The 14,333-nt window shown below is 46.5% G+C and overlaps 1 protein-coding gene across 3 annotated transcripts in view; it reads right to left on the reverse strand.

Annotated features, from left to right (window-relative positions):
- Window positions 1-14,333, reverse strand: part of KDM2A (lysine demethylase 2A) — a 939,997-nt gene that overhangs the window by 772,936 nt on the left and 152,728 nt on the right. For 2 of the 3 annotated variants that reach the window (XM_086953271.1, XM_086953272.1), the window contains exon 3: window positions 7,778-7,916. In XM_086953271.1, the coding sequence (XP_086809397.1) occupies window positions 7,778-7,916 (139 nt within the window). Of the gene's footprint in view, window positions 1-7,777; window positions 7,917-14,333 lie in introns of those variants that run through there. The other variant, XM_086953273.1, reaches the window with a different exon arrangement.

The following is a 14,333-nucleotide window of genomic DNA, read 5'->3' on the forward strand; positions in this document are numbered from 1 at the left end:
AGATCGCCAGGTTGAGCTGTTGCGGATCTAGATGCTGAATTTCTCCATGGTTCTGCGTCAAAAGCCTGGGCGTGAGGCGCAGTCTTTGATGCGGAACCACTGAGAGTTCGAGGAACGTGGTGTACCAGGCCTGGCGCGCCCACGTTGGAGCAACTAGGATGAGTGTCATCGAGTGTTGCCTTAGTTTTTTCGCCACCAGTGGTATCAGAGGTGTCGGCGGAAAAGCGTACGCAAATTTGCCTGACCAGTTCATCCATATCGCATTGCCCTGCGATTGCGGGTGTGGGAACCTGGCGGCGAAGCTTTGGCATTTTGCGTTCTCCCTTGTGGCGAACAGGTCTATCTCTGGATGACCCCACCTTTGGAAGTACGGCTGGAGTACTGATGGATGTATCTCCCACTCGTGCATTTGATGGCTGTATCTGCTGAGCAGATCCGCCATCTGATTGTCCTTCCCTGGGAGGTGCTCCGCCATGAGGAAGATGTTCCTCTGAATGGCCCACTTCCACATGCTCTGAGCCAGATGAGACAGCTGCGGTGAGTGGGTGCCCCCCTGCTTCTGGATGTAGTACATCGCGGTCATGTTGTCCGTCCGGACTAACACCACTTTGTTGCACAGATGTACAATGAAGGACTTGAGCGCCATGAAGATCGCCATCAGTTCTAGATAGTTGATGTGCATCTTCTGTTGCTGCGTTGTCCATAGTCCCTGCACTGTGAAATTGAGCAGATGAGCTCCCCATCCCTGGAGAGATGCGTCCGTTGTTAGGACAATCTGTGGCACTGGCTCCTGGAACAGTCGGCCCTTGCAAAGGTTGTGTGGAGTCCACCAATGCAGAGAGTCGTATGCCCGACTGGTAACCAACACTAGGTCTGTTAATTGTCCCTGAGCCTGTGTCCACTGATTCGCTAAGCACTCCTGGAGCGGGCGCATATGCAACCGTGCGTGAGGGACTATGAAGATGCAGGAGGCCATCATGCCTATCAACTGCATGAACACTCTCGCTGGAAGTGAGTGTTGTGGTCTGAACTTTCGGATTAGAGATTGCATGCTCTCTATCCTGACTTCGTTTGGTTGAGCTGTGGCCGTCAGGGTATTGATTGTCGCACCTAGAAACTGCCGGACATGTGCCGGCTGAAGATGCGACTTTGGGTAATTCAACGAGAAACCCAAGTCGTGAAGGAGGTGAATGGTGGTTGACATGTCTGCGGCGCACTGCTGTTCCGACTTGGCTTGAACGAGCCAGTCGTCCAGGTAGGGGTAGACATGGATGTTCTGCCTCCTGAGGTGCGCTGCCACTGTCGCCAGGCACTTGGTAAACACCCTTGGGGCCGTGGTGACTCCGAAGGGTAGGACCTTGAACTGATAATGCCTGCCTTGGATTGTGAATCTGAGGTATTTTCTGTGGGACGGGTGAAGTGGAATGTGGAAATAAGCATCCTTGAGGTCTAAGGTTGCTAAGAAGTCCCCTTGGTTTAACAAGGGAAGAATCTGTTGCAGTGTAAGCATATGGAAATGTTCTGACAGTATATACAGATTGAGGGGACGGAGATCCAGAATTGGTCTGAGAGAACCGTCCTTCTTTGGAATAAGGAAGTACAGGGAATATACCCCTGTGCCTTCCTCCCCCACTGGTACGAGCTCGATTGCTCCTTTTTGCAGCATCACCACCACTTCCTGCTGCAATAAGTGCAAGTGCTCTGCGGACATAGGCCTTTGCCTTGGTGGAATGTTGGGTGGAGTGGATTTTAACTCTAGACAATAACCGTACTGAACAAGTTGTCGCACCCACCTGTCTGTGGTGATGTTGAACCAGACGGGCAGGAACTGTTGTAGTCTCCCCCCGACAGGTGTTAAGTGGTCGGGGGGCAGTGACAGAGAGTCACTGTTTGCTTGGGGTAGAGGCGCGTGAGTTGTTGTTCCCTCTGCCGCGTCCTCTGGTGCTGTTTCCTCTGTAGCCCCCCTTGTTCTGTTTGGGGTACGAGGATTGTGCTCCACCTCTAGAGAATTGTGACTGCTGACCCATTTGTCCTCTGGTGACTCCACGTGCACCTGAGCGACGAAAAGTATTGCCACGAAACTGTTGTGATTGAAGGGCCCCCATAGATTTGGCAGTTTCGGTGTCTTTTTTAATTTTTTCTAGGGTGGTGTCAACATCTGGACCAAACAGTCTATTAGGATTGACTGGTTGATTAAGTATGGTTGTCTGAATGTCAGGTTTAAACCCCGATATGCGGAGCCACGCCTGTCGTCTCAGCATGACGCTAGTGTTAATGGTCCTAGCGGCTGTGTCCGCGGCATCCAGTGCACACTTTATGGCTGCGTTGGAGATCAGTTGTCCCTCCTGTATAATCATTTTGGTGCCCTCTTGAAACTGTGGAGGCAGGTGTTGCACAATTTGCTCTAGGGTGTCGTAATGCGACCTATCATAACGTGCCAATAGTGCCTGTGTATTTGCAATACGCCAGAAATTGGCAGCCTGCGCAGCTACCCTTTTGCCTCCTGCCTCTAGCACCTTGGACTCTTTATCCGGGGGAGGAGCTTCACCCGTTGTTTGGGAGTTGGCCCTCTTTCGGGCATTTGCGACCACCAGGGAGTCAAGAGGCAACTGTCCCCGAATGTATGCAGGGTCTGCAGGTGCTGGTCTGTACTTTTTTTCAATACGTGGATTGACCACCCTCGCCCTGGTAGGTTCTTTAAAGATGTCCGCCGCATGCTTGAGGACCCCCTTGAGCATAGGCAGTGTCTTTACATTTCTTTCTGAAACTGCAAAAGTGTCAAATAGAAAGTCCTCTTCAACAGGGTCAGCATGCATGTCCACATCATGATTAGCAGCTGCCCTTTCAATGAGTGCATGGAAACCTGCAGAATCCTCAGTTGGGGATGCACGTGCAGTGAAAGGCTGTGGGTCTTGTCCCACATTATGGGTGTCTTGGTCCCCAAAGTCATCAAATGAATCCGGCTGTGCATCTGGTTCATTAGCTGGGAAAGTGTACTGGTCATCTTCACCATATCCCTCACCGTCAGAGGGGTCTGGAGACTGAGTTGGGCTCCCTCTTGGAGGGGACTGGATAGGTTCCATGAGGCCTGAGGCGTCCTGTGGATACTTTTTCTTCTTCAGGGGGATGACATAGGAGTCCACCGGCTGAGAAGTGATCTTCCTTTTGTAAAGGGTCAATTTGCCTGTATTAGCGTCGATAAAACACTCCGAATCCTCTTCTGAGTCGATTCCTCGACCCGAAAGTGCCCCTGCCGTTGAAGAATCCGACTTCTTCGGTGCCGATTTTGTTGCGAAGGCTTTCGGCGCCTCTTTTGGCGGCAGAAGGTAGAGGAGTTTACTGGCCGATTTGACCGGAACGTCTATCGCCTTCTGTGGCGATGGCGTCGGCGCCGACGAAGCAGCGGCTTTCTCCCTAATTCTCTGTAGTGAAGCAGCGACGAGGGACGTTTCATTCGCAGTTGCCTTTGGCCCCGACGAGGAATCCCTGATCTTGCCTTCGGATCCGACGTTCTGTTGGCCCTTTTGAGTCTTGGACGATGATGCAGCGTCCGCCGCCCCAGAGGCCCTGGATCGATGCGCAGATGTGGCAGCTTTCGATCCGTGCGATTTCGACGGCTCCGTTTCTACCACGCGTCCGACCAACGTCCCAGTTGGCGTCGGAGCCGTGCCGCTGTCCTTGGCGGGCTTTGCCGGCGTCGTAGCGGTTGACCTGTGCGTTCCGCCCTTTTTAGAGGATCCCTCCTCTGGCACCGATTTTGACACGGTGGAATCGACAGACTTCTTCGATCTCTGTGGACCGGAGGTCGAGGGAGTCGATGAAGCAGCGTTTTTATTTGACTTAGGTGGTACGGCCGCCATCTTAGGGACGCTGGAGTCCTTAAGTTTCAGTTTCGGTTTCGGTTCGGCCATCTTAGGTGTAGTCGATACCGTATGTTTCAGTTTCGGTTTCGATACCGTCTGCGCAGCAAGTAAGTCCGTGGCCGGGCCTAAAGGCGGGGCCGTGGCTTGCGCGACGGGGTCTTGGGTAAGGCCGACAGGCGATCCCGTGACCCGTTCCATATGTCCGTAAACTTCGGGGCATAGCTCATCCCCTGAGCTATCTTCCACGGCCCCATAAACTTGTTCGACGTCCCCTACCTCGTCGACGTTTTCAAGGCCTTGATCCACGACTCCGTCGTCGTCCTCCGGATCCGCCTCGACCTCCGTCTCGGGCGGGGAGATTTGAAGATGACGGCTCAGGTCCTCTTCTTCTTGGTCGTCGAAGATGTCGTCCGGTTCCGGGGCCGTTTGGTGGGCCTCCAGGCGCACCGCGCGCCGAATCTTGAGTGTCTTCTTGGACCTGAAACTTGCACAGGCAGTTTCCTTCGTTATGGTCTGGTGAAAGGCATTTGTTACAGACCGGGTGCACGTCTATATGTGGGTATTTGGCCCCACAGAGCGGACAGAGTTTATAAGGACTCCGCTCCATGCCGGAAAAGTTGCTGTCGAGTCGCGATGAGAAGGCCTCGAAGTCCGAAGAGCAAAAACTCCGCTGATTCCGGCTGATTCCGGCTCCGAGAGACGGAAGAACTCGAGACCGCACGCAAACAATACCGACGTAAGCAAATACAAGGCCTTTTGGCCGAATAAAGTTATGTTTTCTCGGTTCCGACAGAGAGACGTCGAGACCGCATCCGAACCCAATGGCGGAAAAAAACAATCTGGGGATGGAGCCGATGCCCATGCGCACTGTAGTCCAGGGGAGGAGCCACCTATCTCAGGACACTTCGAAGACTCTTCCAGGACAACAATGTGCGATCATCCGGACCCAACACTAGGCGGCGATCTAATGCTAAGATATGAATTTAGCAGCCCACATGCCTCGAACATATATCTGTGTGTTATCCGCATACATGTGATAGGACATATGTGAATTTCGGAGAATTTCTGTAAGGGGTTCGACATACAAGTTAAAAAGGTCAGGGGATAATGTCGATCCTTGTGGAACTCCGATTGAATTAGGGCATATAGGTGAAATTGATTGATTAACCAGGAATCTTTGTGTTCTGTTCTGTAGGAAAGACTTGAACCATTTCAGCACATTTCCCGTGAGTTCCATCCTGTCTTGCAACCTTAACAGTAATCAATAATTACCTGGGGGTCTGGTTTAGCGAGTCCTCTAGACCATCAGCTCACCTAGCCGCCTTGAAAAAGAGACCTGGAGCAATAATATACTCTCTGATCCGACTTAACCAGTCCCTGAGTAGTCCTTCTGCAGAACCCATTCTGAAGGTGATTATAGCCACTCTTTTCCCCGCCTTAAACTATGGGCATCAGGCCTTCCCTGGCGCATGCTCGGCCAGTCTCGACCACGCCCAAGTTTCCTTTTATAAAAAAAATCTTCCATCTTCCGAATGTCATCCACAGGGCAAGACTACGACTGGAGCTGGGACTTCAAAGACAATCTATTTTCTGTGACGCTGATACCCTGAAATACTTTATAAGGACACTAAAAGCTGCAGACAACACCCTAAAATCCCGGTTAACAGAAACTCTTGCCAGCCCTGGGAATCCGTGGAATCGTCAAATCATAAAGGCCATAAGAACGCTAGACATCGATAACTCATTACTAACCGCAGACACTATTCCATACACAGTCTGGAAAAAGGTTATCAAGAAGCAGGTCAGACAAATTTCCCACCGGAAGGACACCCAGGTTCTAAAAACATCAACTATCCTGCTTCCCTTGAATATCTCATACCTCCCTGGGGTACCTCAATCTTACCTCTTGGAAAATCTGAACGCATAATGTTCATGCGCCTCCTAGGTCTGCGCTCCACTGCCTTCAACCGATGGGCTCCAACAAGTGAGGAGGGGGCCTGCAGACTATGCAACTACAGGTCCGAATCATGGTTGCATTTTCTGTGCTGTTGTCCTGCCCTTGACGCTCCCAGAAGACTTCTTGTAAAACCCTTATATTTAAAATGGGGCATCGGAACATGTTGGGAGGCATCGGCCCTTTGCTTTACTTCCTTAGACACTCAAGTCCTTGAAAGGACTGGAAAATATGTGAGACTCCTGGACAATCTCTTTTTACCCTCCTTGGCCCCTGCTCTTCCAGTTCCTCCCCCCCAAAAAACTTATCACAGACTTTTTTCGTCCCCTGTTCTAGTATTCCTGTACTAATTTATTTTACTCTAGGCTTTGGATCCGTTTATGTGATTTTAATGGTAACTACAAGATTGTCATGTTAGTTATATGTATATGAACTTAAACCTTGATGGTTTTCTTAGTTTTTGCTTTTAACATGGTAATTGCGCTATGTTGACACTCTATAGCAATGGTTTTAATTAATTGTGCTAACTTAATAAAACCCCCCAAAAATGTTTTAAAAAAACATCCATGATTCCATCTTGTGCTAGTAATAGGGCACACTTTGGGAAGCTGCAATGTACATATTGTACCACTCCCTTAATCAAAAGGGTCCTTCAAATAACTAGGACTTTAGTGAGGTTTTACAGGTAATGCCTTGACCAGGGAGGAAAGGCAGTAGTTTCAGCGGTCATGCAATTCCTCTCTGTGGAATGTCAGCAAGTATTACTCTTGGACGGTGTGGTGCTGCTTCTCTTGCTTTTGACTGGTGCTTCTGTGGCAGTGCTTGTAACAGAATACAGTGCCTTCTGCAACGTTTAAGAAGCAGACTTTCTGGCCAGATGTTCTGGCATGTGCTAGTTTGGATGATGCCTTTTAAGGTTATACAACCTTGGATGCTCATTTTTATGTCATTGTAATACCACTGCTTCTACCCAGTTGCCAGTGAAGCTTTCACATTTAGAATTGTAATCAGTAGATCACTATAAAGAGGGGATAAAAGACAACACCATAGGGTTTGACAAGTAGATATATGGCTAGCTGAATGCCCTGAAAAAACAACATCCCTCTCTACTCTCTTGATACAGGGATCAAAAAGAAGTCCCTTTTGAAAACAGGGAAATAAACCTAGCATGCGGAAAAACTCCAAGGCTCGTAATTTTAGGAAGGATATTAACTGCAGGTCTTCTTTAAAGAATACAACATAAAGGTCCAAGCAAAATTTTACCTTGAGCAGTAATGGGCAAAAACCATAAAATCAGAGAAATTAAATGAAAAGGAGCAGCAGTAAAGGACGGACACTGGTACCAATGAAGAAATGTATCTAACGCAAAGCTTATCTAAAAAAGTAAACCTAAATGCTTACATTTTGAAGTGAGACTAAAGAGAATGCAGAATGACCGCGGATGGAGAACGCCACTATGGCCCCAGATGCGTTACTTCACCTCCATAACATTGGCCTGTTAAAATGAGAATCTCATGACACAAAGGTTATTAAAGGCCCAATTTAGAACTCGGTGGGTGGGTTACTCCATCATAATGGTGATGGATAACCCATCTGCCATAGTATAAATCCCATTATATCCTATGGGATTTAAGTTTCAACTAACAGCGTATCTGACATCGGTGACGAGTAACCTGCCAGCTGAGATCTAAATCAGGCCCTACGTTTTTTTCATTGCTGTATAAAGGCAGGTAACTGAATGAACGTGAAGGGCAAAAGATCAGAGAATGGAGAACTAAATAGGAGCACAAGAACATTTACTATAAACATATCTCGGTTTTGCAAGGCATGGCACAACTCCTACATGGAGTATAGGATCATCACCGCTTGAAGGAGGGTTATTACATCTCATCTGAGAGTTCCTCAAAGCTTTCTTACAGCAAGGGAAAGACAAAATTATTTATTAACACCAATAACTAACCTTTGCCCTCCATAAAAATGACAAAATTTGCATTGTATTTGGTGCTGCACAATTTCTCCTCCAGGTCAAAGGTCCTCTTGCCCTCGATCTCTTCATCGGAGATGCCGTCGTCTTGATACTTGCGTCGCATGTTGCCGCGCTGGAAGGGAGAAAACACAGAGGAAGAAAAAGTAATCAAAGTTAAACTGTTTGAGATCGAATTAATTTCTTGCTTTGCTTCAGTCTCGCACAGTACACACAATGCAACTGAACACTGGTGTGCAGCTTCACATCCCCGCTTCAGTATGGAGAGCCAGAGCTCTGTCAATGCACCACAACCTCAGTCTACAGTGCTCAGTAAGACCAGAGGAGGCCCACACCTCTGCCACCTCACTTTATTGCTCCCCTCCAGTAACCCCGTTTTTTCCAGTTGTGGGGTTTGTACATCTGCCAGTCCACTCAGACCTGATAAGGTATCAGATCAGTTTTAAACACTGGAAACGGTATTCGAGAGTTTTGCTTATAAGGCTCACAACCTTTTTAATACTGCTGCGCAGAACATTGCTTCCTGCGTGCGGCATACACATATTAGACAAAGATCTTCAGACATTGTACCACACTCGAGCACAGTAAAGCCATTCAATATTTAATGAACAGCTTTGACTAGAGCCATAGGTATGCACAAACAGCTGTAGGGCAGGGTGGTGGCTCATTGTGGGCACACTATGCTTAAGTTATGAATACACCAACAGAAGTATAAATGAATGAGAAGGCTCCGGCATGACTGTGTGGAAGCAAAATAACTTGAAAAGACCAGAACTGACGTGCGAGAGGTTTCTACTTTGTTTTTATCGTTGTATGCACCGTCCTTGGACAGGTTAAGATACAACACCTAGAAATTGGTAATAAAAGAGTCAAATAACATTACAGCACTGCTGACATTGAAGAAATTCACAATACTTTTGTGAGATCTGCCCACAGAACCAACAGCTATTGCGTGCACACTGTCCACACCAGTAAATTTAACCCACAAGAGAAGTACAAAGGAATCTGCAAAGAAAACTCTAGTATTTCTCTCTTATTAAACTTCACCCTCTGAAAATTCACATAACACCCAAAACCTGATTCTACTAGGGGCGCAGAAGTCAAATGTTCTTGCTTTTGGTCATATTATTTCTGGTCCCAATATTATTGTGTAGCTTTGTGCAGACTGCTCAGTTTACTGCAAATGGAGTGTGGTCATCACAATCAAACGGACCAGGAAGAAGCAAGTGGGGGGAGAAGAGGTCGCTGACACACTGAGGTATCACTGTGACAATCTGTGCCTAGGAACGTATTTCAACTGAGGAATAGTGGCTGACACAATTCTTGTTCCACTGACCCCACCATCAACCAGGTGACCCATGTGCAGCAAGGCCAAGCGCCTTTACAAAGGAGGATCTACCCAGCTCACAGGTCCGTAGAATGTACAGTGAAATCATAGAAGCAACCTGCATTAGGTCTCAAATACAGGACAGGACATTGGTTTAAAGAGTAATCCGTGAAGTGGGGGATAAGAAAGGTTAGGCACAGTTTGTCACAGTGATACCTCAGTGTGTCAGCTACCACTTCTCCCCCCCGCTTGCATCTTCCTGGTCTGTTTGATTGTGATGACCACGCTCCATTTGCAGTAAACTGAGCAGTCTGCACAAAGCTACACAATAATATTGGGACCAGAACACAACTAACCCTAAATCAGAGATGAAAGAATGAACCTTCACAGGTGTCCATCTCCAAAGAAGGCTTGCTAGCCAGCTTCAAGAATTTTCAAAGTGGATATCTATAATTTGAAAGAAACTCTAAAGGTCTTACGCAGAGGAATGTCGTGTTCTATCTAGGACCCCGATCAATTTTGTGACCTTATGCCCCTATACGGCTATAATCAATCCATACCCCTATAATGGCATAAACGATCAGAGCCATATTTCAGAAACTCGCCTCTGCAGCTCATTACAGTATATGACACAGCAGAAGCCACTATCTTAGATTCCTAGATTACACACCGAGATCTTTCAACAGATAAAACCCCCAGCAACCTGGGAAAGCCCTGCTTGCTATGTTTTGATTAGTAATAGAACTCTAATGAGCACTGTAAGAACGACCGGTTCTTAGTGACATCTTTATTGACGTCTTATGTCCAAAAACTTACGTCAAACAAGGCACCTTACAGGTATAAATATTACCAACGTTGCCTTAAGCAAACACAGCGGTGGTGGTAGAGAATACAGGAGCAGAACAGCTGTCCCTTGCAGAGCCCAGCAGATGCGAAAAGCCCACGGACGCTGCCCCTCCTCCTGGACGCGCTGAGAAAGACGCTGTCTTTTCTCCTGCTGAGAAAATCCAGCCCCGGCGTTCCCAGCCTACCCTTGCGGGTGACTGGGATATCGAGTCCTGAGAGGAGATACAAGACCTCCAACATTCTATTCCAGAGGTACAGTGTTGACTAAACCCTTAGAGAGAATTCTTGAAGCAAACCCTTGGCAAAACCAACATAACTTAAACTGCTACTTACTTACTCCCTCCCAAGGCTTAGATCAGGTACACTGGGGTAGGCGTAGTTAGAAGCAACAGTTGAGTACGTTAGCTAAATGTATATATGAATGTATGCATTTTATTCATTTTAACCATTGTATGGCTAAGAAACCATATCAATGCTTTTACATTATTATTTTGCAATCCTCCTTTTACTGTACGCACTTTTTATAATAACAAGTTTTGCAATTGTGGCAATTCATTTCTCTTGCATGATAAGAAAGACTGTTCAATAAATAATACCTTATATTGAAAACACCCGTCTCTCTATTCTCTGCATCTTAGTGAAAGTAATTCTTGCACAACTGACTGAGTGAAATAGCTGTCTATTGTTTCACACGACTCTAGAGATTGACTCTTATTCTAAGGAGCAAAGTTGTCATGTTTATGCGGTTGTTGGAAAACTGAATCCCTTCTTGTCTGAGCCAAGGAAGCTGATCACTTCTTATTCAGTCAAGAAAGTTTCCAGTGACCTCTGAGCTAGTTGGTACAAACCTAATTAAGTCTAACATAGTCAGTAGAGACCTGGAAGACCGCACTTCTACGTCTACACTGCTGTTTATGTTATTCCGATGCGCAAGGCCTATAGGGAAAATAGGAACTACACTACATGGCGCCCAACGTTTGGTAAGGCGATAAAACTAATGCAAGACGTTAGAGTAACTCAGTCGTGCTTTTTCACACAGACCCTTTCTCCCGTAAATGCTCCAATAGACGTCTGGAGTGGGTGAAAGGTTAAAATCCGCCCAAACTTAGTAGGAAGAGATTCCTATGTAAAGCTCTGGTTTATTCAATGTTGAAGGATACAGTGTTCCAAAATATTGTGCCCCTAATCTTTGTCTCCTTGAAACCTGATCTGCAACAAAAGACCTTCCTGACAGTAAAATGCCAGGAGAAGGTGGTAACAACGGAACCACTGATGCCGCAGTAAATGCGACTCAGCAGGGTCCCGATGAAATTAATGAACCAGGTGCGATAATTATCCCGGTCAACATAAGAAAAACTAGAACGTTAAAACTTATGGAAAATGGACTGACCACACAAGGTGGCAGTGTCGTCTTCGTGATAGAGGCCCACGAATAGTGAAGTAGTGTGGCTCACTGGTTAGAGGCGGCAGACCCGAGAGCAGAGGACGGCCCGGGACCAGGGTTCGATTCCCGGCGCGGCAGGTTTCTGGACCAGGGTCAGCGGACTCGATAATTCTCTCGCCTCGGTGCCCACTCTGATCAGCGATCACACTCGGCAACTCTGGCCATTAGCTTGCCTCATCTTCACTAACGGCCCCACCAGACCGCCGGGGATGCCTGGTCTCACCCTGGAGATACCCATTAAGGGACCATCTCTCAGGGAAGCCAGGAAGGGCTTTGCAGCGGTCGAAGCGCCTTGGGACCCTCCGGGTAAGTAGTGCGCTATATAAATGCCTATACTATACTACTATACTATCGGCAGAGAGTGGTATTCTATTCTTGGATAAAATTCGAAAGCAGAATCCGCTTCAAAGCCCTGAATTACATGTTCAGAATCAAAGCAGGAACAGCACCTAAATATCTCCAAACTCTTGCCTACCTCTATACGCCCAAGAGAAACCTCCGGTCACAGACAGCAGCCTGTTTCTGCATACCAAGGTTTAAACGAGCAAGAACAGGTGGCAGATCTTTTGCCTATCTGGGACCCTCCCTTTGTAATACGCTCCCCCCCTGTATCCGGAAGGAAGAAAACTACTTTAGGTTCAGAAAGCTTGTGAAGACCTGGCTGTATGAACAATAATCACTTAACAGTCACCTCCCTTCTCTACCCTCAAACTAGCTGTGTCTAGGCGCCGGGAAACCCTTTTTGGGTAGCTGTTGCGCCCTATAAATTGATAAAATAATAATAATAATAATAATTTCCAGCGGCAAACGCTGCAACACACGAGTTCCACTATTACAAAATAGAGGATCCACCGGAAGAGTACGCTCCTTTCGAGGAGATTGAATTCCCATTAAAATACCAAAAGCACCTGCTCTGGTTTAAAGGCGCCCTAAAACACAATGATCATATTACCAGGCTCGGTCCACTAGGTAGACGAGGAGCAACGTGGCCGGTTCTAGCCAGCTACACACCACATCCGGACATTGCAAAAATGTCAAAAGAAGAACTTTTAGCACAGCTAAAAACATTAATCAAAATACATAGACAATTAGTCCAATATGTAATGCGGACTGCAACAGTCCAAACAGCTGTTAATGTCCCACAGCTGACCCCTCATCAGGGGAACACAAATAAAATTACACCACAGAACATACAATCATGTCTTGGTAAAAACGGGAACAAATTCCTTTCTGGTTAGCACAGAAAATTACTCAAATAGAGGCAGTATTTCCGAACCCACCCCTATTGAGAAACACAGAATTCTGACCATCTGTCTTCCAATGGGGGTCGCACCACACGTGGAGGACTGTGACACTTGGGGTACAGTCTTTGCTTCCATTTACACAAAAACACATGGTGTTCCGTCAATGGCGGTAATACCAGATGTGCTAAAACAGATTCTGAATGAATACGGTCCAGAACCTGCTTTAACTCTTGGTATGAAATTACTGAAAGACTTCAAGCAGGTCTCGGCTATATTACTAGCCAATATAAAAGGAGAAGCAGCATCTGTGGCGATCCGCCAGAAGTTGAAGGAAACAGATATAACAGATCAACCGATTGAGCTTGCCAGAATTATAAAAAATGTTATGACGAATTAGGTAGAGACAGCTTGGGTGGGAAACCAGTAAAACCCCAACTGCTCGAAAATCCAAAAAAATTATTTATTAAAAATAATTTAAACACTCCTAAAAAGAGCTGGGATGGAAATAAACAATCCACTCCCAAGGAAAAAGTTTTCCAGTCCAGAGGAAGGTCTCCTCGACGGAGGGAAAGAACTCCGACTCGAGAACACCAGTCTCCCCAGAGAGAGCCCTCTGAGAAAAGATATAACCTTAGAAATAGGGATAACTTGAAGAAGCCTGATAGATATCAAAGTATTGATACACGTCCCTCTCGATCTCTTTCGCAGAAATCGGAAAGGAGAGGACGTTCAGACTCAGGAGAGCACACCAAGTCCAAAGACAAGGAACCTGATCAAAGTAAAAAATCACAATTTCCAAGAAAGAAGGTAGCCAGTATTAGAGTAATCGAACATGCCGAGGACACAGCTGAAAAACGGGGAAGTGGGCACAAACAATGCTAGACAGTGCAGCAGAAATCACCATAGCCCGCAAGATCCTGATGAGTCATCTGGAGACAGTGGACACGAATGAATACATTCAAGTAGAAACTGCCGACACCAGAGTTAGCGGACCTCATAAAATATACGAAATAACACTGCGTATAGAGGGAGATAAGACTAGGAAAATAAGGGGTCTATTCTGGTATAAACTCTCAAAAGGCTATGACATCCTGTTAGCTGAAAAAGATTGGCCCCCGGAGTTTGTCAGGGAGTGCCCTCGTGGCGAAGAAATGATTACGCCTGCCTTCTCGAATCACATTCCGATTCACACTAAATATATATATGCAAGGTAATGGGCAGTAGCCCAGGCACCAGCATTATATAAAAACCATGTAGGATGGGATGAGGACTCTCCTCCTCACAAAATCCAGTTAAAAAGTCAACCGCCTGCACAAAGGCAGTATACAATTAAACAAGAAGCTAAAAAACAAGTCAGGGAGATTTTAGATCAACTTGAATACCAGGGGGTGATTGAAACATGCACCTATCAAATGAACAATCCTTTGTTTCCTGTCTGCAAACCGGACGATTCATATCATCTAGTCTTGGACTACAGACACCTTAACTCATGTTGCAAAACATTTGCAGTACAAAATTCGCATAGTGCTACACTAATGAATAACATAGTTCGCAAAAAATATAAAACGACATTAAACATATCTAATGGTTTCTTTTGTCAAAATATTGCACCAGAAAGCAGATACTTGACCGCTTTCTCAGTAATGGGTTCTCAGAGAAATTTCTGTAGGC

The sequence above is a fragment of the Lissotriton vulgaris genome, chromosome 1_2 (genome assembly GCF_964263255.1).
Source record: "Lissotriton vulgaris chromosome 1_2, aLisVul1.2, whole genome shotgun sequence".
NCBI lineage: Eukaryota > Metazoa > Chordata > Amphibia > Caudata > Salamandridae > Lissotriton > Lissotriton vulgaris.